The 27,563-nt window shown below is 43.5% G+C and overlaps 1 protein-coding gene across 2 annotated transcripts; it reads right to left on the bottom strand.

Moving 5' to 3' along the window:
* Positions 1-3,711: 3,711 nt before the first annotated feature.
* myd88 (MYD88 innate immune signal transduction adaptor) lies at positions 3,712-27,316 on the bottom strand. 2 transcript variants are annotated; one of them, XM_068031430.1, is made up of 6 exons: positions 27,149-27,316; positions 26,459-26,821; positions 13,473-13,583; positions 11,695-11,872; positions 10,916-11,007; positions 3,712-7,700 (listed from the first exon to the last, which is right to left on the bottom strand). In XM_068031430.1, the coding sequence occupies exons 2-6, from the start codon at positions 26,793-26,795 to the stop codon at positions 7,546-7,548; spliced, it is 873 nt and encodes a 290-aa protein (XP_067887531.1). In that variant the 5' UTR covers positions 26,796-26,821; positions 27,149-27,316; the 3' UTR covers positions 3,712-7,545. The 2 variants fall into 2 exon arrangements, with proteins under 2 accessions (XP_067887531.1, XP_067887530.1); XM_068031429.1 differs by having other exon boundaries at positions 27,070-27,315.
* Positions 27,317-27,563: the final 247 nt, after the last annotated feature.

The following is a 27,563-nucleotide window of genomic DNA, read 5'->3' as shown; positions in this document are numbered from 1 at the left end:
CTGAGTAGCCCTCGCAGAACCCAAACAGTGTCAGTGAGCAGGTTATTGCTGAGCAAGTGCCGCTTGATAGCACTGTTGATGACCCCTTCCATTACTTTGCTGTTGATCGAGAGTAGACTGATGGGGCGGCAATTAGCCAGGTTGGATTTGTCCTGCTTTTTGTATACAGGACATACTTGGGCAATTTTACACATTGCTGGGTAGATGCCAGTTCGTAGCTGTACTGGAACAGCTTGGCTAGGAGTGCAGCTTGTTCAGAAGCACAAGTCTTCAGTACTATTGCCGGAATGCTGTCCAGGTCCATAGTCTTTGCAGTATGCAGTCCCTTTGCCGTTACTAGATATCAGGTGGAGTGAATCGGATTGACTGAAGACTGCCATCTGTGATGCTGGGGACCTCAGGAGGAGGCCGAGATGGGTCATCTATTCGGCCCTTCTGGCTGAAGATGGATGGACTGATGTGCTGGGCTCCCCCATCATTGAGGCCGGGGATATTTGTGGAGCCTCCTCCCTGTTAGTTGTTTAATTGTCCACCACCATTCACAATTGGATGTGGCAGGACTGCAGAGCTTAGATCTGATTTGTTGGTTGTGGGCTCACTTAGCCCTGTCTATTGCATGCTGCTTCTGCTGTTTGGCATGTAAAGTAGTCCTGTGTTGTAGCCTCACCAGGCTGGCACCTCATTATTAAGGTATGCCTCCTGCATTCTTCATGGCACACTGGTTAAAAGAAAACCCATGGGATCCAGGGGAATGTAGCTAGCAGGATATAAAATTGACTCAGGCAGGAAATGAGGAGTAATGGTTGATGGGTGTTTTTGTAACTGGAAGGCTCAGTTCTAGGTCCCCTGCATTTTGTGGTGTATATTAACGATTTGGACTTAAATGTAGGAGGCATAATCAAGAATTTTGCAGATCACACAAAAATTGGCCGCGTGGTTGATAGTGGGGAGGAAAGCTGTGGACTACTGGAAGATATCAATGGACTGGTCAGGTGAGCAGAAAAGTGGCAATGAAATTCAACCTGGAGCATTTGCAGAGATCAAACAAGGCAAAGGAATATACAATAAATGGGAGGATACAGAGAGATGTAGAGGAATTGAAGGACCTTGGAGTGCACGTCCACAGATCCCTGAAGATAGCAGGACAGGTTACTAAGGTGGTTAAGGGGACATATGGAATACCTTCCTTTATGAGCTGAGGCACAGAATACAAGAGCAGGGAGGTTATGTTGGAGCTATATAAAACAATTAGCCACACCTTCAGTACTGTGTGCAGTTCTGGTCACCTCATTACAGAAAGGATATAATTGCACCATACAGTGTACAAAGGAATTTTACAAGGATGTTGGAAGCAGAGTTAACATTTCAGGTCTGCAACCTTGAAAAGTCACAGACCTGAAATGTTAACTCTGCTTCTCTCTCCACAGATGCTGCTTGACCTGCTGAGTATTTCCAGCACTTTCTGTTTTTATTTCAGATCTCCAGCATCTACAGTATTTTGCTTTTATTTACGAGGATGTTGCCAGGACTGCAAAATTGCAGCTATGAGGAAAGATTGGATAGGCTGGGGTTGTTTTCCTTGGAACAGAGGAGGCTGAGGGGAGATTTGATTGAAGTGTACAAGGTTGTGAGGGGCCTGGATAGGAAGGACCCATTTCCCTTACCAGAGGGGTCAGTGACTAGGGGGTGTAGATTTAATGTGATTGGCAGAAGGATTAGAGGGGAGATGAGGGAAAATGTTTTCTCCAAGAGGTTGGTGGGGGTCTGGAACTCACTGCCTGAAAGGTGGTAGAGACAGAAACCCTCAACTCATTTTAAAAGGTGTCTGGATATGCACCTGAAGTCCCGTAACCTCCAATGACATGGTCCACGTGCTGGAAAATGGGATTAAGACGGGTGGCTTGTTTCTTGGCCAGTGCAGACACCATGGGCAGAGTGGCCTCCTTCTGTGCCAAATTTTTCTACATTTGATCTCTAAAATTTTGAAATTTTAATATTTGATTAGGAATGGTCAGCATGGCTTTGTCAGAGGGAGGTTATGCCTAACAAATTTGATTGAATTTTTTGAGCAGGTGACCAGGTGTGTAGATGAGGGTAGTGCAGTTGATGTAGTTTACATGGATTTCAGCAAAGCCTTTGACAAGGTCCCACATGGGAGACTTATCAAGAAAGCAAATGCACATGGGATACAAGGTAACTTCAATAAGGTGGATTCAAAATTGGCTTAGCTGTAGGAGACAGAGTGATGACAGACGGCTGTTTTAGTGACTGGAAGCCAGTGTCCAGTGGTGTACCACAGGGATCTGTGCTGAGTCCCCTATTGTTTGTCATTTATATAAACGACATAGATGACTATGTGGGGGGTAGGATCAGTAAGTTCGCAGATGACACAAAGATTGACCGAGTGGTTAATAGCGAGGTGGAGTGTCTCAGGTTACAGGAAGATATAGACGGGATGGTGAAATGGACAGAAAAGTGGCAGATGGAATTTAATGCTGAAAAGTGTGAGGTGATACACTTTGGAAAGAGTAATGTGACACGGAAGTATTCAATGAATGGCCTGACACTGGGAAGTTCCGAGAACAAAGGGACCTTGGCATGTTTGTCCATAGATCTCTGAAGGCAGAAGGGCAGGTTAATAGGGTGGTGAAAAAGGCATATGGGACAATTGCCTTTATCAATTGAGGCATAGATTACAAAAGCAGGGAGGTCATGTTGGAGTTGTACAGAACTTTGGTAAGGCCACAGCTGGAGTACTGTGTGCAGTCCTGGTCGCCACATTATAGGAAGGATGAGATTGCATTGGAGGGGGTGCAGAGGCGATTCACCAGGATGATGCCTGGGATGGAACATTTAAGCTATGAAGAGAGGTTGGATAGGCTTGGGTTGTTTTCGCTGGAGCAGAGAAGACTGAGGGGTGACCTGATCGAGGTGTACAAGATTGAGGGGCATGGACAGGGTGGATAGGGAGCAGCTGTTCCCCTTAGTTGAAGGGTCAGTTATGAGGGGTCACAAGTTTAAGGTGAGGGGCAGGAGGTTTAAGGGGGTACTTAAGGAAGAACTTTTTTACCCAGAGGGTGGTGACGGTCTGGAATGCCCTGCCTGGGAGGGTTTTAGATGCAGGTTGCCTTACATCCTTTAAAAAGTACCTGGATGAGCACTTGGCACGTCATAACATTCAAGGCTGTGGGCCAAGTGCTGACAAATGGGATTAGGTAGACAGGTCAGGTGTTTTAATGCATCTGTGCAGACTCGATGGGCCGAAGGGCCTCTTCTGCACTGTATTATTCTGTGATTTCCTAAATATTCTAAAGATCTGAAAAGGCAGAATGTGCAGGGATATGGGAAGAGGGCAGAGGAGTGGCAGTACGTGAATTGCTCCTTCGTAGGGTCAGCGCATGATGGCTCGAATGGCCGCCTTCTGTGCTGTTATGATTCTATAATCATTGGAAATCAGCCAGATCTCCTTTGCAGGCACGAGAGACCAATATATCATGGCATCTAAAACAGTGCTTCTGTGGTGCATATATTTTTTTTCAATCGGTTGGGAGGAGGAGGAGGAGGAAACCAAGTACAGTTTGAATCCAACATTTAAAATGTGTGTTTTGTGCAGATGTAATACATTTTATCACTGAGGAAGACCAACCACTGTGATTACATCAGCCAGTGGTCAGTCGCTGGAAACACCTGAAACAAAACTTCTATAAAAGTATTTATTGAATTATTTTAGTAACTGCCTTTCCACATAGAAAAAAAAAGTCAATGAGAAATGTCATAATTGTACTAAAAATATGTAAAACGAGAGAGAAAAAGGGACAAAAGCATTCCACAAGTTGAATTGAAAATTATACCCATAGAGGCCAAGGAAATTATGTTACCTTTTCTTAACAGTTCTCAGCAAAACTCCAGTTGTTGGCAGTAGCATGCTGTTCTACAGGGGGAGACAGTGGCGTAGTGGTAATGTCACTGAACTAGTATTCCAGAACCCTAGCCTTGGGACATGGGTTGAAATCCAACCACAGAAGCTGGTGGAATTTAAGTTTGTCAATTAATGAATAAAAATCTGGAATTGAAAGTTAGTCTCAGTAATGGTGCAAAGAATAATTGTCATAAAACCCCATCTGGTTCACTAATTCTTTAGGGAAGGATCTATTGTCCTTACCTGGTCTGGTCTACATAGGACTCCAGACCCATAGCAATGTGGTTTGACTCTTAACTGCCCTCTGAAATGGCCTAGGAAGCCACTCAGTTCAAGGCCAATTATGGATGGGCAACAAATGCTGACCTTGCGATCCCACATCCCATGAAAGAATAAAAAAGTACCTTTTATCTTACACTCAGGATGTGGGAGTCATTGGAAAGGTCTGCATTTTATGAAGCTGTATTGAAAAGAAGGCAGTGAACCTTCTTCTTGAACAACTGATAGCAGTTTGATACAACTGAGTGGCTTGAAAAAAAATCACTTCAGCAGGCATGTAAAGGTCAGCAACATTGGTGTGGGATTGGAATCACAAATAGGCCAGACGGCAGGTTTCCTTCATCAAAAGGACATTAGTGAACCAGTTGGGTTTCTACAACAATCCTACAGCTTTATGGTCACTTATACTGATACCAGCTATTTCCAAGATATTTTTTCCAAAACAAAACACAAATTCTCAAAGTGCCACAGGGGGATTTACATAAAATTAGTGTCTACCGTACTTAAACATGCCATTCAGTCCAATCCGTCTATGCCAGCCTTTATGCTCCATGTGAGTCTCCTCCCACCCCTCTTCATCTAACCATATCATATCCCTTCATGTGCTTATCTACCTTCCCCTTGAATGCATCTGCTATTCACCTCAGCTGCGCCTTATGGTAGCAATTCCATCTTCTTAACACTCATTGGGCAAATATGACTCAGTGTATTTCCTATTGAATTTATTAATGATATGTTTATATTTATAACTTCTAGTTTTGGACTCCACCACCAACAGTGATCTCACCTTTAACTTAATAAAATGGTCCAAGGCACTTCATAGGAGCATTATCTAAACAAAATTTGCCACCAAGCCACCTAAGGAGATATTAAGGCAGATGACTAAAAGCTTGGTCCAAGAGGTAGGTTTTGAAGGGCATCTTAAAGGAGGAAAGTGAGGTTGAGAGGCAGAGAGTATTCTAGAAGTTAGGGCCTTGGCAGCTGAAGGCACAGCCACCATTTGAGCGATTAAGCTCGGGGATGCTCAAGAAGCCAGAATCGGAAGAGCACAGATATCTCATAGGGTCGGGGGCGGGATAAGACTACAGTGATAGAGAGGGGCGATTCCATGGAGGGATTTTAATACAAGGACAAGAATTTTAAAATTGAGATGTTGTTTAACTGGGAGCCAATGTAAGTTAGCAAGCATTGGGGTGATCAGTTGGTGCAAGTTAGGCAGATTTTTGGACGACCTCGTTTACGGGGTAAAACAATGGGAGAGCAGCCAGGAGTGTGTTGGAATAGTCAAGGCTAGAGGTAATAAAGGCATGGAAGAGGGCTTCAGCAACAGATGAGCTGAGGTGGGAAGTGGTCAGGCGACATTACAGAGGTAGAAATAGGACGCCTTACTGCTGATGATGCGGAAGTTCAACTTGTGGTCAAATACAACATCAAGGTTATAAACAGTGTGGTTTAATTTCAGACAGTTGTCCAGGAGAGGGTTGGGAGTTGGTGTCCAGGGAACAGAGTTTGTGGTGGAGACAGAAGACAACAGCTTCTGTGTTCCCAATATCTTGTTGGGAGGAAATTTCTGCGTATCCAGTACTGGAAACTGATGCTGTGCTTTCGGATGATGTCACCGAGGGGTAGCATGTAGATGAGAAATAGGAGGGGCTAAGGATGATCCTTGGGGGAGACCAAAGGCAACGTTGTAAGAGCAGGAAGAGAAACCATTGCAGGTGATGTTCTGTCCATGATTAGATAGATAAGAATGGAACCAACAGAGCCATCCCACCCAGCTGGCCGACGTTGGAGGAAGATGGTGTGGTCAATTCAGTCAAAGGCTGCAGAAGGAGGGAATGTTTACCTTCGTCACAGTCACACAGGATATCGTTTGTGACTTTCATAAGAGCTGTCTCAGTACTGTGGCCAGCGGGTGGAAACTTGCTTGGAGGGATTCAAACATGGGGTTCCGAGAAAGATAGGAATGGATTTGAGACATGACAATACTTACAAGGACTTTGGAGAGGAAAGGGAGGTTGGAGTTGGGACAGTAGTTTGCAAGGGCAGCGGGATCAAGGGTTTTTTTTTGATAGGGGTAATGATGGCAGATTTAAAGGACAGAGGGACAATACCTGGAGAGAGAGAATAATATCAGCTAACATGGGGTCCAGGAAGGGAAGTTGGGTAGTCAGCAGCTTAGTGGGAATAGGATCAAAGGAGCAAGAGGTGGGTCTCTTGGACAAGATGATCTTGGAGAGAGGATGAGGGAAGATAGGAAAGAAACGAAATAAAGAAGTGAGTTCAGGGCTAGGGCATGGGTGACCCTTACAGGAGATTTGGCCCAGTGGGCTAGGGGAAAGCAGGGAAGTAACAGAGGCAGCTGATAGCATCACAAAGTTAAAATATTTTCAGTATGCCTAGCCTAGCAATCCCTTTCATAATCTTAAAAATCTCTATCAAGTCACCCTCTCAGCCTTCTCTTAGAGAAAAGAGCCCCATATGAACTTTTAATTCCCTGCATTATTCATCCAGCATTAATAGTCCAGTAACATAACCACTACAATGTGTATCTGTCCTGGAGTGAGTTGACAATGTCCTACTTCAGCCATGCAGTTTGTGATGCCAGTTGCAAGCCTACATACACCACCTTTAAAGGGAAAGCTCAAAAAAAAACAAAATTAATTGTAAGCCCAAGAAGATCATGGTTTGACATCATCCAGCAGTGGCTAGCCAGATTGTGACTTTCGACCTGGGGCTTGCAACAAATGAGGATTGTACCACTTTATTTGTACTAGCACAGCTGGAGTTTCATCTTACTATGGGGCTAAGATGGACACCTCCAACATGGCCAACTTTTCAGATACTAACACTATTTTCATAATGTCAGTTGTCATAACCAACTAGGGACTATCTTCCCAGGTAACAGTGGGGTGAAAGGAAGGAGTAGACATGTTCTCTTTCAGTTGACGACAGGTCTGGGCAAACAGAAACTCAATGCATGACTACAGACTTTTCAGTAGCTCGATTCATTGATTCAAGCATGGTGGATGGGCTTCTGCATGAGGCAGATACATAGCTGATTAAAAAAATGTAGTTATCATTTATCAATAGTTCTGCACCTCAAGGATGTGATCTGGACTGCATCCTTGAAATTGTTCATAATGTTTTTTCTTCTACATTAAATTTGATCCCAGCAAGAGACCCAGTCCTTTTAATACCGAAAAAAGCATGGTGTACTGAAGCTGGTCATTGGGTACAGGCCAATAGAGTCAGCTTGTGGTAGAATCCCCAAACTGTCTTCATTCTAACAATGTAAACATCGTCAATCACCTAGAATACTTCCACTCCTTCTACAGGTTCTCCTCTCATGGTTGTGAAAGTGCCTTAGCGAGCCTTTTCCAGAACCATGCTTTGGTGCTTGGGTTTGTATAATCGCAGAGCGTGATGTGCCGGAGAATGCTGGGAAATTCTCTCTTGATCTGCTTGTACTTGACAGGGATCAGGCGCTTGTCTCGGGCACCTGTGGAACCAGAAATCAATACGTTAGATTTAAAATTCGCCACCCTACTTCAAATGTTCTCACTCACCTCCCTTCTGCCCCCCCCCCCAAAGAAGGCACAGACTTAAGTGGAATGTAATGTAAAAAGCCCTGCGGTATCATTGCTCCACAATAAAGATTCTTCACAGAAGGCCATTCATCCAATCATTCCCATCACCAACACAGCTATCTACTCCAATACCATTTCCTTCCAAACCGTTTGATATTTTTCTTTAAGTATTTATCTAATTCTCTCCTAAATGTTATTCCTTTGGTTTCAATAACATTAATTCGATCCTGAAGAATCTTTGTATGAAAACAAATTCCTGCTTTCCAACTCCTTTATTAATCAATTAACTATTAATTTTGCATATATGTCCGAGTCCAGACGATAGCTGTCAGCAGACTAAGGTGAGTGGCATCACAGCCAACCCTAATCCAGTCTTCACCAAATGTCTATTAAATTATGTACTTTAAGATGATGTCAATGATTAGTAATCAGGAACTACAACCATTTCTTCCCCCTGTCCTTGCAGTACTCCCATCATCTATCTGGCTGAGATCAGTCAAGTCTGAACATAGAAAAGGAAGTAAATCTGGAACTGGCTCTGTATGGCTCAGTACCACACCCTTCAGAGCCACGAGCAGCCAGAGATAAAGCTATTTTCTTCCCTCTTCTCACCATTCCAAGCACCAGCTACTTGTATGCCTCTGCTGCTCCAATAGTGGTTTTTAGCAAGTGAGTCACACTGGAGCTAAGACAGACTCATCCTTGCATTTTCCCATCATCTCGATGAGAGTAGGGATGAAAAGAAGGGTTATCAGGGCTTATTGCTGCAATGTCACAGTGCAATTGAGAGTTCCGTAAATCAGTGATAAAACGGGCAAAAAACTGCAAAACTCTGAAGTTACATAGGCTTGGAAACCACATTTTTTTAAAGCATTAAAAGTCATCAGGGTCTCATTACTCAAAGATAAAAAATTGAGAAACCCAAGTGAAGGGCTAAAGCAAGAGACCACATAGGTTGAAAAAAAAAGTGAACACGTGAGGAAGACAGACAAGTTTGGCAAGTTTCGGGAAGCTTGGATAACACGGGATATTGTGAGCCTATTCAAAAAGAAAAAGGAAGCATTTGTAAGGGCTGGAAGGCTAGGAACAGATGAAGCACTTGAGGAATATAAGGACAGTTGGAAGGAACTTAAGCAAGGAGTCAGGAGGGCTAAAAGGGGTCATGAAAAGTCATTGGCAAACAGGATCAAGGAAAATCCCAAGGCTTTTTATACGTATATAAAGAGCAAGAGGGTAACCAGGGAAAGGGTTGGCCCACTCAAGGACAGAGATGGGAATCTATGTGTGGAGCCAGAGAAAATGGGCGAGGTGCTAAATGAGTACTTTGCATCAGTATTCACCAAAGAGAAGGACTTGGTGGATGATGAGCCTAGGGAAGGGAGCGCAGATAGTCTGTCATCTCATTATCAAAAAGGAGGTGGTGTTGGGTGTCTTGCAAAGCATTAAGGTAGATAAGTCCCCAGGGCCTGATGGGATCTACCCTAGAATACTGAGGGAGGCAAGGGAAGAAATTGCTGGGGCCTTGACAGAAATCATTGGCTACAGGTGAGGTCCCAGAGGACTGGAGAATAGCCAATGTTGTGCCTTTGTTTAAGAAGGGTGGCAAGGATAATCCAGGAAATTATAGGCCGGTGAGCCTTAAGTCAGTGGTAGGGAAACTATTAGACTATTAACTATTCGGGACGGGATTTACTCCCATTTGGAAACGAACGAACTTATTAGCGAGAGACAGCATGGTTTTGTGAAGGGAAGGTTGTGTCTTACTAATTTGATTGAGCTTTTTGAGGAAGTGACGAAGATGATTGATGAAGGAAGGGCAGTGGATGTTATTTATATGGACTTTAGTAAAGCCTTTGACAAGGTCCCACATGGCAGACTGGTACAAAAGGTGAAGTCACACGGGATCAGAGGTGAGCTGGCAAGATGGATACAGAACTGGCTCAGTCATAGAAGACAGAGGGTATCAGTGGATGGGTGTTTTTCTGAATGGAGGGATGTGACTAGTGGTGTTCCGCAGGGATCAGTGCTGGGACCTTTGCTGTTTGTAGTATATAGAAATGATTTGGAGGAAAATGTAGCTGGTCTGATTGGTACGTTTGCGGACGACACAAAGGTTGGTGGAGTTGCGGATAATGATGAGGATTGTCAGAGGATACAGCAGGATATAGATCGCTTGGAGACTTGGGCGGAGAAATGGCAGATGGAGTTTAATCTGGACAAATGTGAAATAATGCATTTTGGAAGGTCTAATGCAGGTGGGAGGTATACAGTAAATGGCAGAACCCTTAGGAGTATTGACAGGCAGAGAGATCTGGGCGTACAGGTCCACAGGTCACTGAAAGTGGCAACGCAGGTGGATAAGGTAGTCAAGGAGGCATACGGCATGCTTGCCTTCATCGGTCGGGGCATTGAGTATAAAAATTGGCAAGTCATGTTGCAGCTGTACAGAACCTTAGTTAGGCCACATTTGGAATATTGCGTGCAATTCTGGTCGCCACACTACCAGAAGGACATGGAGGCTTTGGAGAGGGTACAGAGGAGGTTGCCTGGTCTGGAGGGCATTAGCTATGAGGCGAGGTTGGAAAAACTCAGATTGTTTTCACTGGAACGACGGAGGTGGAGGGGCGACATGATGGAGGTTTACAAAGTTATGAGCGGCATGGACAGAGTGGATAGTCAGAAGCTTTTTCCCAGGGTGGAAGAGTCAGTTACTAGGGGACATAGGTTTAAGGTGCGAGGGGCAAAGTTAAGAGGGGATGTGCGAGGGAAGTTTTTTTACACAGAGGGTGGTGAGTGCCTGGAACTTGCTGCCAGGGGAGGTGGTGGAAGCAGATACAATAGCGACATTTAAGAGACATCTTGACAAATATAGGACATGGAAGGGAAGGGAATAGAGGGATATGGGCCCCGGAAGTGCAGAAGTTGTTAGTTTAGGCAGGCATCAAGATCGGCACAGGCTTGGAGGGCCGAATGGCCTGTTCCTGTGCTGTACTGTTCTTTGTTCTTTGAGATGAATCACAAAGCAGGTGTTAGGTAAAGCCTGTAGGAGGAAGGAGATGAGAAGCACCAGAGCATGCAAAATAAATCAGTTGGAGTAGAAAATGATCTGCAATACATGTTGTTTTACCTGGACTAAGACTCAGAGCAAACTTTGTTTGAAAATCACATTCATCACTGATCAAATAGTCATCGGAGATAATCGCCACCATCCTTTTACACCTGTCATTAAATATGAAACAGAGAATCCATGAGATCCCAGTTAGGCAGTTGCTAATTCATCTCATTCTGGTTTAATGTTTTGCTAATTGCTTTTGATCTCCTTTCCTGTCTGGTGATGTAGCTTTCAGCTCAGAAAGATTTTTCTTACAAATATGTGCTCAATTACATAAAAGGTTATTTGTTGACAAAAGTAAAATAAACATCTACAGAAGGATATGGAGTACTGGAGCCTGAGAACTAAATGTAATTGCCATGTGAAAAGTATCTAGACAAGATGGGCTTGGAACAGGAAGTAAAAGCATTGGTTTGCTTCGAAATCTCATCACAAATGAGGAAGCACATTCAGCCTATTCTAACTTATCTTTCGAGTGTGAACCTACAGTTCCCCCACTTACCCCGGCATTGTGCCTGCCCATATTTTCTCCTTCAGTCAGGGACTGGTCGGCGAGAGATCTGAACTAGAAAATCCTCCATTTTTGTCAGTGATGTGTTTCCTTGACTAATAGAAAGTATTTATCTGGGGCAATTGTGCCATGAGAAATATTGAATGTCCTTCCTTAATCTTGTGGCAAATTACTGGGAAAAGGAGGTTAACACAGCCAACAGGCACTGGAACTCACTAACGTGCAACCATTATCCCAGAAATTTGCTGTGTTTCCAGGTCCCACCCAGACCATCCCTGCATACCTTTTCTCAATGAGCTCACTGGAGATGGTCCAGACGCATGACCCCGGCAGCACATCGCGATCAAAAACACACAGCTTCAGTTTGTACTCAGATTGCTCAAGCTGCTTGATTATCTCATGGACAAACCCAATATCAGCTTGACAATAGCAAATGAAGGCATCGAACAACTCAGGCACACCTGCAAAATAAAAGAGCATTTATTGATCCATCGCCTACTGCATGCTACCCTCCCATGATTCCCAAAGTGCTCCACCACTGTGGCTTTCTTTGCCCCATGTATGGGTCTGTTGTAGACCAATTGATCGAGACTGATGCTAGGATTTTATTGTTGTGTCTTTCCAACTACCATAATGGTAGAAGGGAAACTAGATGGACCTTGGTCTCTTTTCATCTAATAATTCCTATAGTCTTTTGACTCCATATAGTGAGAGATAGGCTGGCCTCCTTAAATTTTATTCCTTCTGTTCCAACATTAATCTGATGTGCTGCTGCTCTCTATTTTCAATGTTGCTGCAATGGTTCTTCCTTGACTAATCTTTATGTTGGTGATATAGAGGGTAAATTAACTGATCTGATGCTACCAGTAGGGTGTGCTTTTAAGGCGAGTGATGATTGCGGACTGGAGAATAAAACTGTAATCGATTCTCTAACCTGTGCTCCTTTCAGATGGCTTATACAGTGTTATCGTGTACAGCATAGCCTGTAGTAGTGAGCAGCTGAACTATTTAAAAGTTGAACCAGTTTGTCTTGTTCAATTGTTAAAAACAAGGTGATCCCACTGGTTAGGGCCACAGTCCTTGCTTGTCCTCGAGTGGATCAAGGTTGGGGGTTCTTGAACTGCATAACTGCAATGTGGTAGTTGGCCTTCTATTTCAAGCTCAGCATTGAAGCCCCCATTCCTACACATGCTTTGAGTTCCTCATCTTATCCAGGCTGGGGAAAATCACGTCCCACAGGGAGGAGAAATTGGATTGGCGGTAACATCCCCTCTAATTTTTTGTTGTTGTGCGCAATGTATTCATTTAAGTGTGCGGGCTGCTTCGCCGCTGTGGGAACTCAGTTGTTCTTAACGGGAACTTTGATTGGGAGTCAACCAGGCATGGTCATACCCTGCCAAATGAGAGGTTAGGACAAAAAAATTGAAGGGAAATGTTCTTAAATATTATTCCCAGCCTAAATAAGCAAAGCCTAACTAAAATTCATCAGACCATTATATTTCTCTGCAAATGTGTTTGCACTGTGCTGGGCCAAAAAAATCTTTTTATGTAAAATAGATGTGCAACTCCAACTATCAGCATTCCCACTCATCTACACCAAACTTCATGGCTTTCAATCTGATTTAGTTTTGTCTAAACTAGTTAATATTTAATTGATGTTTTGAATTGATTCTTCACAGACTGTATATTCTTGATCCCAGGAGGATAAGTAGTTATTATTCAAATTGTCCCGTTACTGGCAAAATGTAGCATCTATAATATTCAGTTTCTGATTAGGACATCCACATAGGTACTTTGAGTTTGAGGCACCTGCAGAATTCAGGGCTTTGGATCTCAAGAGATCAGCTGGAGTCAAGATCAAAAATACTTTTTCAAGAACCTTATTTTTAAATATGGAAAAAACATGGTCCTCATCCTCAGATGCCTGTACCTTGACTTGGTAATGTAAACCATTAAGGAGGATAGTCTTCCTTATGACAGATAATAGAGGCTGTTTTGTCTTTGTATACATAAAAAAAGTTGTATTAAAAGGAAAATAAAATGAAATCTTGTTCTGATTACCTGTGGGGTCATCTTCTAATGTAATTCCTTTTGAAACTGTGGGCTTGGGCTCACTGCTATCCACTGATGGCACCTGAAGTGGTTTGTTGAGATATCGTCTACAGCACTCTTCTGTAAAGAATGAAAGCAGATTATAACATTTGAACACAAATGCATATTTTTGAATTCAAGCTCTATTTAGCCTTAAAATGAAGACAACTTCGTCCCAATCTGCTGTCCATTTGATCTCATCCTTCCAGAATACCAACCTTGCCACCTTCCCACCAATCTGTCCTACCCTTTTGAGTTTAAAAAAAAAGTCCTGTAGGAGTGAAATAAAAACAAGAAATACTGGAAATACTCAACAGGTCTGGCAGCATCTATGGAGAGAGAAAATCAGAGTTAACGTTTCAGATCAGTGACCCTTCATCAGAACCGGCAAAGGTAGGAGTGATGTGGGTCTTCACCATCAGCTTCTGCAGGTTCTGTTTTGTAGCATTTTGATACAACAGAGTGCTTTGAGAGTCAACCAGATGGTTGGGGACTTGAGGCACAGATAACCTAAGGATGATTGGTGTCCTTCCCTAATGGACATTAATGAACCAATTGGATTTTTACAACAATTTGACAAATTCATGGTCACCTTTACAGCTGCCTCCATTTACAACAAAAGTAGGCTGGACCAGATTTATGACTGGACTCCTGAAGGAATAAAACACACCCAATAGTGTGGAATCTGTAATTTCCTGTAGAATAATTTAATGTTCTCAGCCAAGTGCAATTGAATCCAGTCGCTCACACTGTCAAGTTCAGAGACAGCACAGCACTCACACTTATGAATTCAATAGGAAGGGGTGAGGCCACGGTGAGAATTCTACATGAGGATGAGAATTCTAAAATCAAGGTTTCGGTGGACCATGAACCAATGTAAGTCAACGAGCACAGGGGTTGATGGGTGAACAGGAGTTTCTGTGAATTAGGATACTTGCAGCAGAGTTTTGGATGAGCTCAAGTTCATCATGGGTGGAAGATGGGAGGCTGGCCAGGAGAACATTGGAATAGTTGAAATAAAAACAAGAAATGCTGGAAATACTCAGCAGGTCTGGCAGCATCTGTGCAGAGAGAAGCAGAGTTAACGTTTCAATTCAGGGACCCTTCTTCAGAAGAAGGGTCTCTGACCTGAAACGTTAACTCTGCTTCTCTCTGCACAGATGCTGCCAGACCTGCTGAGTATTTCCAGCATTTCTCGTTTTTATTTCAGATTTTCAGCACCTGCAGTATTTTGCTTTTATATTGGAATAGTTGAGTCTGACAAGACCAGCATTTATTGCTGTTCCCTAATTTCCCTTGAGAAGGTGGTATTCAACTGCCTTCTTGGACCACTGCAGTGGAGGTGCTCCCACAGTGTTGTTATGTAGGGAATTCCAGGATTTTGACCAAGAGATGAAGAAATGGTGACACATGCACAAGCCAGGATAGTGACAGACTTTCAGGGGAACTTGAAGGTGATGGCATTCTTATATGGCTGCTGCCCTTTTCCTTCTAGGTGGTAGAAGTCACAGGTTTGGAAGCTACTATTGAAGAACATAACAAACAGGAGTAGTAGGCCATTTGGCCCCGAGCCAGTATCGCCATTCAAGATGATCATGGCTGATTGGATTGTGCCCTGAACTCCACTTTCTTGCTGACCCCCATAACCCTCGACTCCCTTGTAGATCGAAAATCTCCACTGCTCTCTCGGATAGAGAATTCCAAAGATTAATGACCCTCAGAGAAGAAATTCCTCTTCATCTTAAATGGGAGACGCCTTATTTCTAAACTGTGTCCCCTAGTTCTAGATTCCCCATGAGGGCAAGTTGCTGCAGTGCATCTCATAGATGGTACAAACTATTACCACTGTGCGCTGGTGGTGGAGGGAGTGAATGTTTAAGATAGTGGATGGGGTGCCGAACAAGTGAGCTGCTTTGTTCTAGATGGTGGAGAGCTTCTTGAGTGTTGTTGAAGCTGCACTCATCCAGGCAAGTGGGGAGTATTCCATCACACTCCTGACTTCTGCCTTGTAGATGAACAGGCTTTGTGGGGAGAGATGGGGTGGTGAGGGGGGGGGGGGGGGGTGGGTGGTGGTCAGGAAGGGAGATATTTGCTGCAGAATTCCCAGCCTGTGACCTACTCTTATAGCCACAGTATGTATGTGGCTGGCCTAGTTAAGGTTCTGGTCAATGGTAAGGATGTTGACAATGGGGGATTTGACAATGATAATGCCATTCAATATCAAGGGGAGGTGCTTAGTTGGAGTTGGGTCATTGCTTGGCACTTGTGTAGCATGAATGTTACTTGCTTTCATCAGCCTCAGCCTGGAAGTCTTGCTGCATGCAGGCACAGACTACTTCATTACCTGAGGAATTGCATATGGAATTGGACACTGCAATCATCAGGGAACATTCCCACTTCTGTTCTTATTATGGTCATTGGGTCAAGGACACTGCCTAAGGAACTCCTATAGCAATGTCCTGGGGCAACATCCACAACCATTTTCCTTTGTGCTATGTATGACTCCAAACAGAGCTTTCCATCTTGATTCCCAATGATTTCAGTTTTACTAGGGCTCTATGGTGCCATGCGCGATGAAATATCCGCTGTGAGGTCAAGGGCAGTTGTTCTGACCTCACCTCCAGTATTCAGCTCTTTTGTCCATGTATAGACCAAGGCTGTAATAAGGTCTGGAACTGAGTGGTCCCAGTAGAACCCAAACTGAGCATCGGTGAGTAGGTCATTGACAAAGCTATTATGTAGCACTTACCAATGATACCTTCAATCAGTTTGCTGATAATTGAGGGTAGATTGATGGAGAGGTAATTGGCCAGTTTTATTTTTATTCTGCTTTTTGTGGACAGGACATACTGGGCAATTTTCCACTTTGTCAGGCAGACACCAGTACTGGAACAGCTTGGCTAGAGGTCCAATTAATTCTGAAGCACAGGCTTTCAAGCATTACAGCTGGGATTTTGTGGGCCCATAGATTTTACACTCAGCTGTTTCTTGATAGTTTGCAGAGTGAATCAAATTGGCTGAAAACTGGCATTTGTGATGGTGAGGACCTCGGAAGGAGGCTGAAATAGATCATCCACTCAGTGCTTCTGGCTGAAGATAATGGCAAATGCTTCAGCCTTGTAATTTGCACCTGCCATTGTTGAGGATGGGGGATGTTCATTGAACCTTCTTCTGTTTGTTTAATTGCCCAACACCACTCATGACCAAAGATCTGCAGTGCTGCCATCTTCAGTCTAATCCACTGGTTGTGGGATTGCTCAGCTCTGTCTATAGTATGCTGCTTCAGTTGCATGGTCACAAGACCCTGATCCCAATGGGGGTGCATCCTAGTTTGCTGAGGGAAGCTAGGGTGGAAATAGCTGAAGCGGTGACCACAATTTTCAATCGTCCTTGAAAGTTGGAATGGTGCCAGAAGACTGGGGGATTGCAGATGTTATTATTCATAAAGGAGAGAGTCAATGTGCCAATCAGTATAATGTCAATAGTGGGAAAACTACTGGAGACCATCGTCCAGGGTAAAATTAATTTTCACTTGGAGAAGCATGGGTTAATAAGGGGCACCCAACACGGATTTGCTAAAAACAGCTCATGTCTGACTAACTTGAGTTATTTGATAAAGTAACAGAGGGTTGAATAAGGTACTGCAATAGATGTATAAAATGACTTTCAAAGGCATTTGATAATAGTACCTCAGAACAGATTTCTTCTGAAAGTAGAAACACATGCAATTAAAAGGGAAGTTGGTAAGTTGGATATGAAATTGGCTAAGTGGCAGGAAGTAGTGGTGAATAGCTGTTCTGACTAAAGAGAAGGGTACAGTGCCCGCCCCCGCCCCAAGGTTGGTATTAGGACCATTGCTTTTCTTGTTATATGTGTAACCTGGATTTGAGTACAGGGAGTATAATTTCGAAGTTTGTAGGTGTTACAAAACTTGCCAACAAAGTAAATAGTGAGCAGGATAGTAGCAGACATCATGAGGACATTGGTGAAATGGCCAAACACATGGCAATTTAACATAATTAAGTGTGAAGTGATGCACTTTGAGAGAATCATTTGCCAGAGGCAGTATAATCTAAAGGCACACTATTTTGAGGGGGCTGCCAGAACGGAGGGATCTGAGCTGCATATTTGTGAATCTTTGAAGGTAGCAAGGCAAGTTGACAAGGTGATTAACAAAGTGTATGGGACATTTGATTTTGTAAATCAGGGAATTAAATATATAAAAAAAACAAGGCAGTCATGTTAAACCTTTATTAAATCGCTGGTTAGGCCCCAGCAGAAGTATTGTGTATAGTTCTGGGCACGATGCTTTAGGAAGGATGTCAAGGCCTTGGAGAGAGTCCAGAGGAGATTTACCAGGATGATCAGGGATAAGGAAATTCTGTTATATGGAGAGAATGTGGAGAAGCTGGGAATGTTCTTCTTAGAGGTTAAGGGGAGTCCTAATACAGGTATTCAAAACAATGAGATGTTTATTACAGTAAGTAGGAAAAAACTATTTTCCCTGGCAAATGGGTCAGTAATCAACGTCATAGATTTAAAATAACTGGCACATGGACTAGAAGGGAAATGAGAAGAAATTTCTTCACAGAAGATTGTTAAGGTCTGGAATACACTACCTGAAAAAAGTGGTGGAATCACATCCCAGAGAAACTTTTAAAAGGCAATTGGACATTTGCTTGAAAAGGACACATTTGCAGGGTTATGTGGAAAATGCAGGGGTACGGGACTAAATTGGACAGCTCTTTCAAAAGAGCTAGCACAAGTGTGACAGGCCAAATGATCTCTTTCTGTGCTGCAAGATTCTATGATTTAGCATACACGTAGTCCTGTGCTGTAGCTTCACCAGGTAGGCAGCTCATTTTCGGGTTAGTCTGGTTCTGCCCCAAATATGCTCTTTTATACTCCTAATTAAACCAGGGTTCATCACCTGGCTTGATGGTAATTGTAGTGAGGAATACACAGTCATGAAGTTATAGATTATGATAGAGTACAATTCTGCTGCTGTTGATGGCCCACAGCCCTGGTACCATTCTAGTACATCTCCTCTGCACCCTCTCTAAAGCCTTGCTGTCCTTCCTTAAGTGCACTGCAGAGATTTAGTCACAATACTCCAGCTGAGGCCTAACCAGTGTTTTATAAATGTTTAGCACAACCTCCTTGCTTATGTCACTCTATGTTTCTATTAATAATGACAAGGATCCTATTAACCATTTTAGCAGCCTTCTCCATTTGTTCTGCCATGTTCAAAAATGTGCACATACAATCCCAGGTCTCAATTCCTGCAACTGCTCTAAAATTGTACCATTTAGTTTATATTACCATTACTCGTTCTTCCGACCAAAACTAATCACTTCACACTTCTCTGCATTAAATCACATCTGTTATGATTCTGCCCATTTCAAATTTCACTAGTTGTTATGGGATACAAGCGTCACTAGCAAGGCCGCCATTTATTGCCCATCCCTAACTGCCCTTAAGGTGGTGGTGAACCACCTTCTTAAACCACTGCTGTCCATATGGTATAGGGACACCCACAGTGCTGTTAGGGAGTGAGTTCCAGGATTTTGACCCAGCAACAGTGAAGGAACGACAATATAGGTCCAAGTCAGGACACAGATTTGGAAGGTAACTTGCAGGTGGTGGTAGAGTGGTAGAATCACAGAATGGTTACAGCATAGAAGGAGGCCATTCTTCCTGTTGTGTCCTTTCTGCATTTCTGCAAGAGTAACTCAGCTAGTCCCACTCCCTGGACTTCTCCATAGCCCTGCAAATCTTCTCTTCAAATAATTATCCAATTCCCCTTTGAAAGCCACAATTACATCTGCCTGCACCACTCAGGCAATACATTCCAGATCCTAACCACTCACTGCGTAGAAAAGGTTTTCCTCATGTTGCCTTTACTTCTTTTGCCATTCACCTTAAATCAGTGTCCTCTGGTTCTCAACCCTTCCTCCAATGGGAACAGCTTCTCTCTGTCTGCCCAGACCCCTCAATCAAATCACCTCTTAACCTCTCTCAAAGGAGAACAGTCCCAGCTTTGTCAATCAAACCACATATAACTCAAGTCTCTCATCCCCAGAACCCTTGTAAATTTTTTTATGCACCCTCTCCAACACCTTCTCAACCTTCCCAGTGTGGTCCCAGAATTGGACACAATACTCCAGCTTAGGCTGAACCAGTGTTTTTAAATCAAGGTTCACCATAACTTCCCTGTTCTTTGATTCTATTCCTCTATTTATAAAGCCCAGGATCTCGTATGCCTTATTAACTGCTTTCTGAATCTGTCCTGCAATCTTCAATGCTTTGTGCACATATACGCCCAGATTCCTCTACTCCTACACCCCATTCAGAATTCTATCCTTCATTTTACATTGCCTTTTCTTCTTCTGCTTCCTACCAAGATGCATCACTTCACTGCGTTAAACTTCATCTGCCACATGTCCACTCAGTCCACGTCCACTTGACGTCGTGCACTTTCTGCTGCCCTTGTTCTTCTTGGTAGTAGAGGTCGCGGGATTGGAAGGTGCTGTCAAAGGAGCCTTGGCGGGTTGCTGCAGTGCATCTTGTAGAAGGTACGCACTACTCTCACTGTGTGCCAGTCGTGGAGGGAGTGAATGCTCAAGATTATAGATGCTGATAAAGCAGGATGTTTTGTCCTGGATGGTGGAAAACTTTGAGTGTTGTTGAGCTGCAATCATCCAGGCAAGTGGAGAGCATTCCATCAAAGTCATAACTTGTGCCTCGTAGATAGTGGACAGGCTTTGGGGAGTTAAGAGGCGAGTTACTTGCCGCAGAATTCCCAACCCTGACCCGCTCTTGTAGCCACAGCGTTTTATGGATGGTCCAGTTCAGTTTCTGGTCAATGTTAACTGCCAGGATGTTGATAGTTGGAGATTCAGCGATGGTAATGCCATTGAATGTCAAGGGGAGATGGTTAGTTTCTTTCTTATTGGAGATGGTCATTGTCTGACACTTGTGGCACAAATGTTACTTGCCACTTATGAGCCAAGCCTGAATGTTGTCTAGGTGTTGCTGCATCCAGGCACAGCCTGCTTCATTATCCAAGGAGTTGCAAATGGAACTGATCATAGTCAAACAGCACAGAAACAGGCCCTTCGGCCTATCGCGTCTGTGCTGGCCATCCAACCAAACTATTCTAGTCCCATTTTCCAACACTTGGCCCGTAGCCTTGTATGCTATGGCGTTTCAAGTGCTCATCTAAATACTACTTAAATGTCGAGGGTTCCTGCCTCTACCACATCTTCAGGCAGTGTATACCAGATTCCAACCACCCTCTGGGTGAAATTTTTTTTTCCTCAAATCTCCCATAAACCTCCTGCCCCTTACCTTAAATCTATGCCCCCTGGTTATTGACCCCTCCGCTAAGGGAAAAAGTCTCTTCCTATCTATCCCTATCAATGCCCCTCATAATTTTGTATACCATTTGATCAGTATACAATTATCAGTGAACATTCTGACTTCTGACCTTACATTGGAGGGAAGGTCATTGATGAAGCAGCTGAAGATGGCTGGGTTTAAGACAGTAACCTGAGAATCTCCTGCAGCAATGTCCTTGGGCTGAGATGATTGTGGTTTTTGAAGGCCAATCACCTTCCTTTATGCTAGGTATGACTCCAACCAGCGAAGAGTCTTCCATTCCCCCCACCCCCTGTCCCGATTTTCAATGACTCGTTTTGCTACGGCTTCTTATGCCACACTCAGTCAAATGTTGCCTTGATGTCAAGGGCAGTCACTCTCACCTCACCTCTTTTATCCACGTTTAGACCACCAAGGCCATAATGAGGTCCAGAGCCAAGTGATCCTGGCAGCAACCAAACTGAGCATTGATGAGGTTATTGCTCAGTAAATGCCACTTCATAGCACGATCGACAATACCTTCCTGAATCTATCCTATTTAGTTCGATGGTAGTGCCACACATGAAGGAGGGTATCCTCAATGTGAAGACAGGTCTTCATCTCCATTTGTATTCATTTGTAAACTGTGGTCCATTATCTGACACAACCTTATCAGGAATACCATGCATTGCAAAGACCTCTTGTGAAGTTCCAATAACAGATTCTGTTGTTGTAGAGTTCAAATCTTTTCACTTCAATCCATCTTGAAAAATAAATAATTGTCTTCCGATCAAGTCATCAACAACTGCACTCATGGAGTACAGGAAAATATTTACTTGCTCTGCTTCAGATTTGGTGTGTAGCGGAGAAGCTATTCTAAATCGTAAGAATCTTTTCCTTCATAATCAACCAATTCTTTTTTTTTTAGTTTTAGAGATACAGCACTGAAACAGGCCCTTCAGCCCACCGAGTCTGTGCCGACCATCAACCACCCATTTATACTAATCCTACACTAATCCCAATTCCTACCACATCCCCACCTGTCCCTATATTTCCCTACCACCTACCTATACTAGGGGCAATTTATAATGGCCAATTTACCTACCAACCTGCAAGTCTTTTGGCTTGTGGGAGGAAACCGGAGCACCCGGAGAAAACCCACGCAGACACAGGGAGAACTTGCAAACTCCACACAGGCAGTACCCAGAATTGAACCCGGGTCGCTGGAGCTGTGAGGCTGCAGTGCTAACCACTGCGCCACTGTGCCGCCCATCTGATTGGGCCCTTCCAAATTCTAGAAGCTTTCAGGCATCATGATTTCAAATCCATTTTTTCCTAACTCTTTAGGATTTCTCTAAGATTTTTTTTCTTTGGCTTAATGGAGGCGTTCCCGCTCTTTTTGGCAGCTTCCCACTCTTTGCGGAGGTTTCCCACGACTTTCCTCTGCAGTCTGCTCGAGTAATGTCTACCAACCCGGACTCCTCCTTGCAAGGGATCAACTCTTTTCTCTTGTCGTCTTACCTGCCCAGTGCACCGTTACACAATAAATGCACCCTTTCTAAAAAGGTTTCTCACCCAATCCCCAATAGTTGCTCACTTCGGAGAATCGCAGCCCAATTGCTGGACCTGGTTTCTGCTCGCAGACCCTACGCTTCTATGGTGCAGCCTGAATGCCTGCATGGCTGACTCACCGACTGTGTATCTTCCTTCGGCGAGGGAGCAGCTCTGGTGCTCTTTGCAGTCTCCCTTCGAGATCTGCTGTCTTCTTGGTACTACTGTACGAGGTGAGGTCTTTCAATAATTTCTGGGTTTTCACTGTTGCCAGCATATTGTATATTATTGCTAATGTAGTTCGAGCATTGTTTGCAGATGTCTGAGTCTTTGTATGGCTAAGTAGTAATTTGTTTATTTTAATATACATAACTATTTAGACTCTCATTAATCATATCCAGTTAGCACCTCTCATGATGCTTCTAGCTTCTTCCAAGCCTAACACTCATGTGACTATTACATCACTAGAGTGGGGGGGGTGGGAGTCCCATTGTCTCAAGCATTAGCCCTTTCAGATCTCATACTACATGGTCCACTGCTACATTCTCAAGGACAATTAAGGATGGGCTATAAATGCTGGCCTTGCCAGTGACACCTACATCCTGAGAATGAATATAAAATAAACCACCATGAATGACAGGGGTGCCTTCCCCTTTTTGTAAATAACCCATCCCCAGTCGTTATGACATGCCCATTGTGGAACTAACAGCAGAAGTCTCACCCCGGCCCAGAGGGCAGAGACCTGCCAGTAATTTTGGAGGTTATTACCATAAAGATAGCATCCCATGGAACCAAAATTGCAGTAAAACTAGGAGAGACTAATAAAACACTTCCAATTTTTCAGACTTGTACCATTCTCATTTCTCATGAAAAAGGCAGTCACATGACCTCTGCTCAAACCACAAGAAGGAAATAGAAACTTAAAACTTGTTCCTCAAATTAGGTCAACAGCAGTATTATGCAAAAAACACTCTGAATTGCATTGACAAGAAGAATAACTGATATCACTTCGACATTGTGAATAGAGTCTGTAATTACTGCATTGAAATGTAACTCCTAGTACTCAAATATTGCTTCTAGGACACAGAGCAGACATGGAAGTGAGCAACACCAACTCAAAGATGAAAGGATATCGATCTGAAATGTTAACTGTTTCGCTCTCCACTGATGGTGCCTGAGCTGCTGAGCATTTTCGGTTTCCATTTCAGATTTCCAGCATCTGCAGTATTTTGCTTTTGTCAAAGATTATACAGGTTGTTCTGGAATCAAACAGTTCATGGAACTCCACAGTTGTAGAGCTATAAATTAAATATTTTACAAACGCTCGACAAGCAGGAGGCTGGTCACAAGCCTACTGACAGAACAGTTAACAATTAAAATTTGATTTCTAGGTCCCCTTGAACAGTTAGTAAATGTATCAATCAGAAAGAAACTTAGCCAAGCAAATCACATGGTCCTAGATTTGCTAACGACACCTCCCACGACCCCTCTACTGTCTCTAAATTGACTGCTTATTCAACATCCAGTACTGGATGAACCGAAATTTCATCCAGCTAAATATTGGGAAGACTGAAGCCTTCGTCTTTGTTTCCCACCAACGCTGTTTCCAAGCCACTGACTCCATCTCTCTCCCTGACAACTGTCGGAGGCTGAAGTACAGCATGGTTACCCGACCCGAACCAGACCAGATCCAATAACATGTGTCAGGTTCGGCTTGGGTCTGGCATTCGGGCTCGGGTCAGACACAGTGCTGCCATTTGCTCGGGGAGGGAAAGGGAAGTAAGCTTCAAAATTTGAACAGCCAGGACGTCAAGGCAGGAAACATGCATCTAGACTCCACACTAGTCTGCAGTGAGCGAGTGAGCATCTCCATTCCATCCAAGGTAGAGCACAACCTCTGATAATTAACTTCATTCCGGTAGTCAGGTCAGGTCAAGTTGGGTTGGGCGCGGGTAAACAAAGGACTCGGGTTCGGGTTTGATGTGGTCGGGTCGGGCCGGGTTTCAATTGCATACCCGAGCAGGCCTTTAGGCTGAAGCAGACTGTTCGTAACCTTGGTGTCATATTTTACCTTGAATTGAACTTCTGACCACATACCCATGCAATCACTCAGACCACCCATTTCCACCTCTAGCTGCACCCCTGTTTCAGTTCATCTGCTGCAGAAACTTTCATGCATGCCTTTGTTACCTCAAGACATGACTATTTAATTGCACTTCTGGCCAGCCTCCCACATTCTACCCTCTGTAAACTTGATGTTATCCAAAATTCTGCTGCCTGTGTCCTAACTCACGCCAGGTTTCATTTACCCATTGCCCCTGTGCTCACTGACCTATATTGATGCATGGGTTAAGCAATGCCTCAATTTTAAAATTCCCATCCTTGTTTTCAAATTCCTCCATGGCCTCACCCCCTCCCTATGTAATCGCCTCCATCCACACAAAACAGATATCTGCGCTCTTTTAATTCTGACCTCCAGCATCTCTGATTTTAATTGCTCGACCATCAGGGGTGGTCATGCCTTCAGCTGCCAAGGCCCGAAGCTCTGGAGTTTTTTGTCTAAACCTTTCCGTCTCTTTTTCCTCCTTTAAAACACTTCTTAAAACCTACCTCTTTGACCAAGCCTTTGGTCATCTGCCTGAATATCTCCCTTTGTGGCTCGGTGTCAAATTTTGCTTTATAACGCTCCTGTGAAGCGTGTTGGGATATTGTATTATGTTAAAGGCACTATAAAAATACAAGTTGTTGTTCTTGTTCAATCATTTCTGTGACATTATGAGCCACACTAAATTTGCATGGTCCTAAACATTTTGTCCCTAGTGTATATGGATGAACAAATGATTTTTAAGCCATTAACACTTAAAATTTTCCATGGTGCAAGTTTAGAGCTTTCTTGCACCATTATTTACATCTATTTTTATGGTCTGGCATATATTGATGAGATTGGCAGGAAATATGGGTATTATAGATCGTCTCAAAATGGGTGTAGGAATGGGAACTTCTCGATAATCACCCAAAGAAATTCTACCCCTTATAGCTTATCAAGTAAAATTGTGTCATTTACTTGTCAAGTAATTTCAAGGTTTCTATCTTCCCAAGCTTATCCAGAAGTGAATTCTGGATGTTCAACTGTACGAAAGCCTTTCTAGTCCAGTCAGGAATTTACCTTTCCCTGGTTTTAAACTGAACCTCTTGTCCTACTAATCATGGTTTAATTTAAAGTGGTGCTTCAGATTTGCCTTTTCCAAAGCAATCACATAAATTTAAGATCTTACTTTAGTTAGACTGCAAAATGAACAGTAAACTTGCCGGTTTGTTAAGTTAGACTGACAGCTGCAATTCACTATGATCTTCAATATCTCCATGCGTCCCACACTGTGGCCATCAACAGAATTCCACATGCAGGATGGTTAGATCCTCTTTAAACTTGACTGGTCCATTTGAGGGGCAACACCTTCTTGGAAAGGGGGCGGAGGTGGAGGAAGAGGTAGGATGTGCTCCCACAAAAGGAAAACAATAGAAACACTTAGAACATTAGAACATTACAGCGCAGTACAGGCCCTTCGGCCCTCGATGTTGCGCTGACCTGTGAAACCATCTGACCTACACTATTCCATTTTCATCCATATGTCTATCCAATGACCACTTAAATGCCCTTAAAGTTGGCGAGTCTACTACTGTTGCAGGCAGGGCGTTCCACGCCCCTACTACTCTGCGTAAAGAAACTACCTCTGACATCTGTCCTATATCTATCACCCCTCAACTTAAAGCTATGTCCCCTCGTGTTTGCCATCACCATCCGAGGAAAAAGACTCTCACTATCCACCCTATCTAACCCTCTGATTATCTTATATGTCTCTATTAAGTCACCTCTCCTCCTCCTTCTCTCCAATGAAAACATCCTCAAGTCCCTCAGCCTTTCCTCGTAAGACCTTCCCTCCATATCAGGCAACATCCTAGTAAATCTCCTCTAATGATTTTCTTAGAATAAATAAGCACAATATATTGTTGGGGAGGGGAGGGGGTGCGGCAAAAAAGAGACTCACCAATAGTTGGTGTGAGGTCTTTAAGGATGTCATTCCGTTCTATCTTCTGGAGTAGCTCCAGTAACTTGCCCACAGAAGAGCCTTCCTTGACTTGCCAATCTTCCAAGAGTTTTTCAGTGGGGTTATCGAACCTTTCATAATTCTTAATCTCCAGATAGTCAAAGCCCATCTCCTCAGCCAGCCCCGTCCAGTCCGCCGCCACCATACTCCTCGGATTGAGAAACATAGCCAGCTTCTTCCTCACCTCGAAGTTCAGGGCAATCAGGGGAATGGAAAAGAATTCAATGGTCCCCAGCGAATCGGCAGGCTCACCATTTTTCTTCTCACAGCTTGCCATTTTGTGACGAATATTTGTGCAGAAATCTTTACAAAAATGGACAAAAATTACCACTTCTAACAAAACGATGGTTTCTTAAAGCTCTTCCTTATTCACTCCTAGAAATGATTATATTACGCATGACCCATCTTTATCTCATATTTACCCTCAGGACAAAAACCTATCCATATAAAACAAACATTTTACTGAACTTAAACATGCTTTAGTTTCTTCATCTCCCACAATTTTACCAAGAAAGAAAAAACTTTCACGTAAAAACATAAAAGGAACGTACTGAACTTTTTGCGTTATAGGTATAGCACCGAAACTTGATTTTAGTTTTGTCACCGTCAACGCCGAAAAAGAAAATGTACCAAATGAAATGCCCCTCTCGGGAACTCTTCTCTCCGAAGACCAGAAGTTTACTAATTGTGGTAGCAAATTAAAGTTATGAGTTTTTTTTTTAGAAAAAAGTTATTTCCTTAATCGGCTTCCATCTCGGGGAAGTGACGCGGATGTAACTGACGAGAAAGCCGCTCCTTGGGGTGGAGCAGAAATGTTTCATTTCCGTGTTGAGCAATCCTTTCATTGTGAGGCTTCTTGCGTTACTTAACCTGCAATGCAAAACCAAATGCTTCAAGTTATATTAAAGATCGAAGACTAACTTTAATCACACTAAGTTACTTTCTCCCCCCACACACCATCCTCCTCCAACGCCTATTCACTGGCGCCCACCTGGTTCCATTCTTCACCATCTCATTGGAGCCAGAGATGGCTTGCAATTATGTA

The sequence above is a fragment of the Heterodontus francisci genome, chromosome 5, assembly GCF_036365525.1.
Source record: "Heterodontus francisci isolate sHetFra1 chromosome 5, sHetFra1.hap1, whole genome shotgun sequence".
Classification (NCBI taxonomy): domain Eukaryota; kingdom Metazoa; phylum Chordata; class Chondrichthyes; order Heterodontiformes; family Heterodontidae; genus Heterodontus; species Heterodontus francisci.
This window is presented reverse-complemented; position numbering and strand designations above follow the sequence as displayed.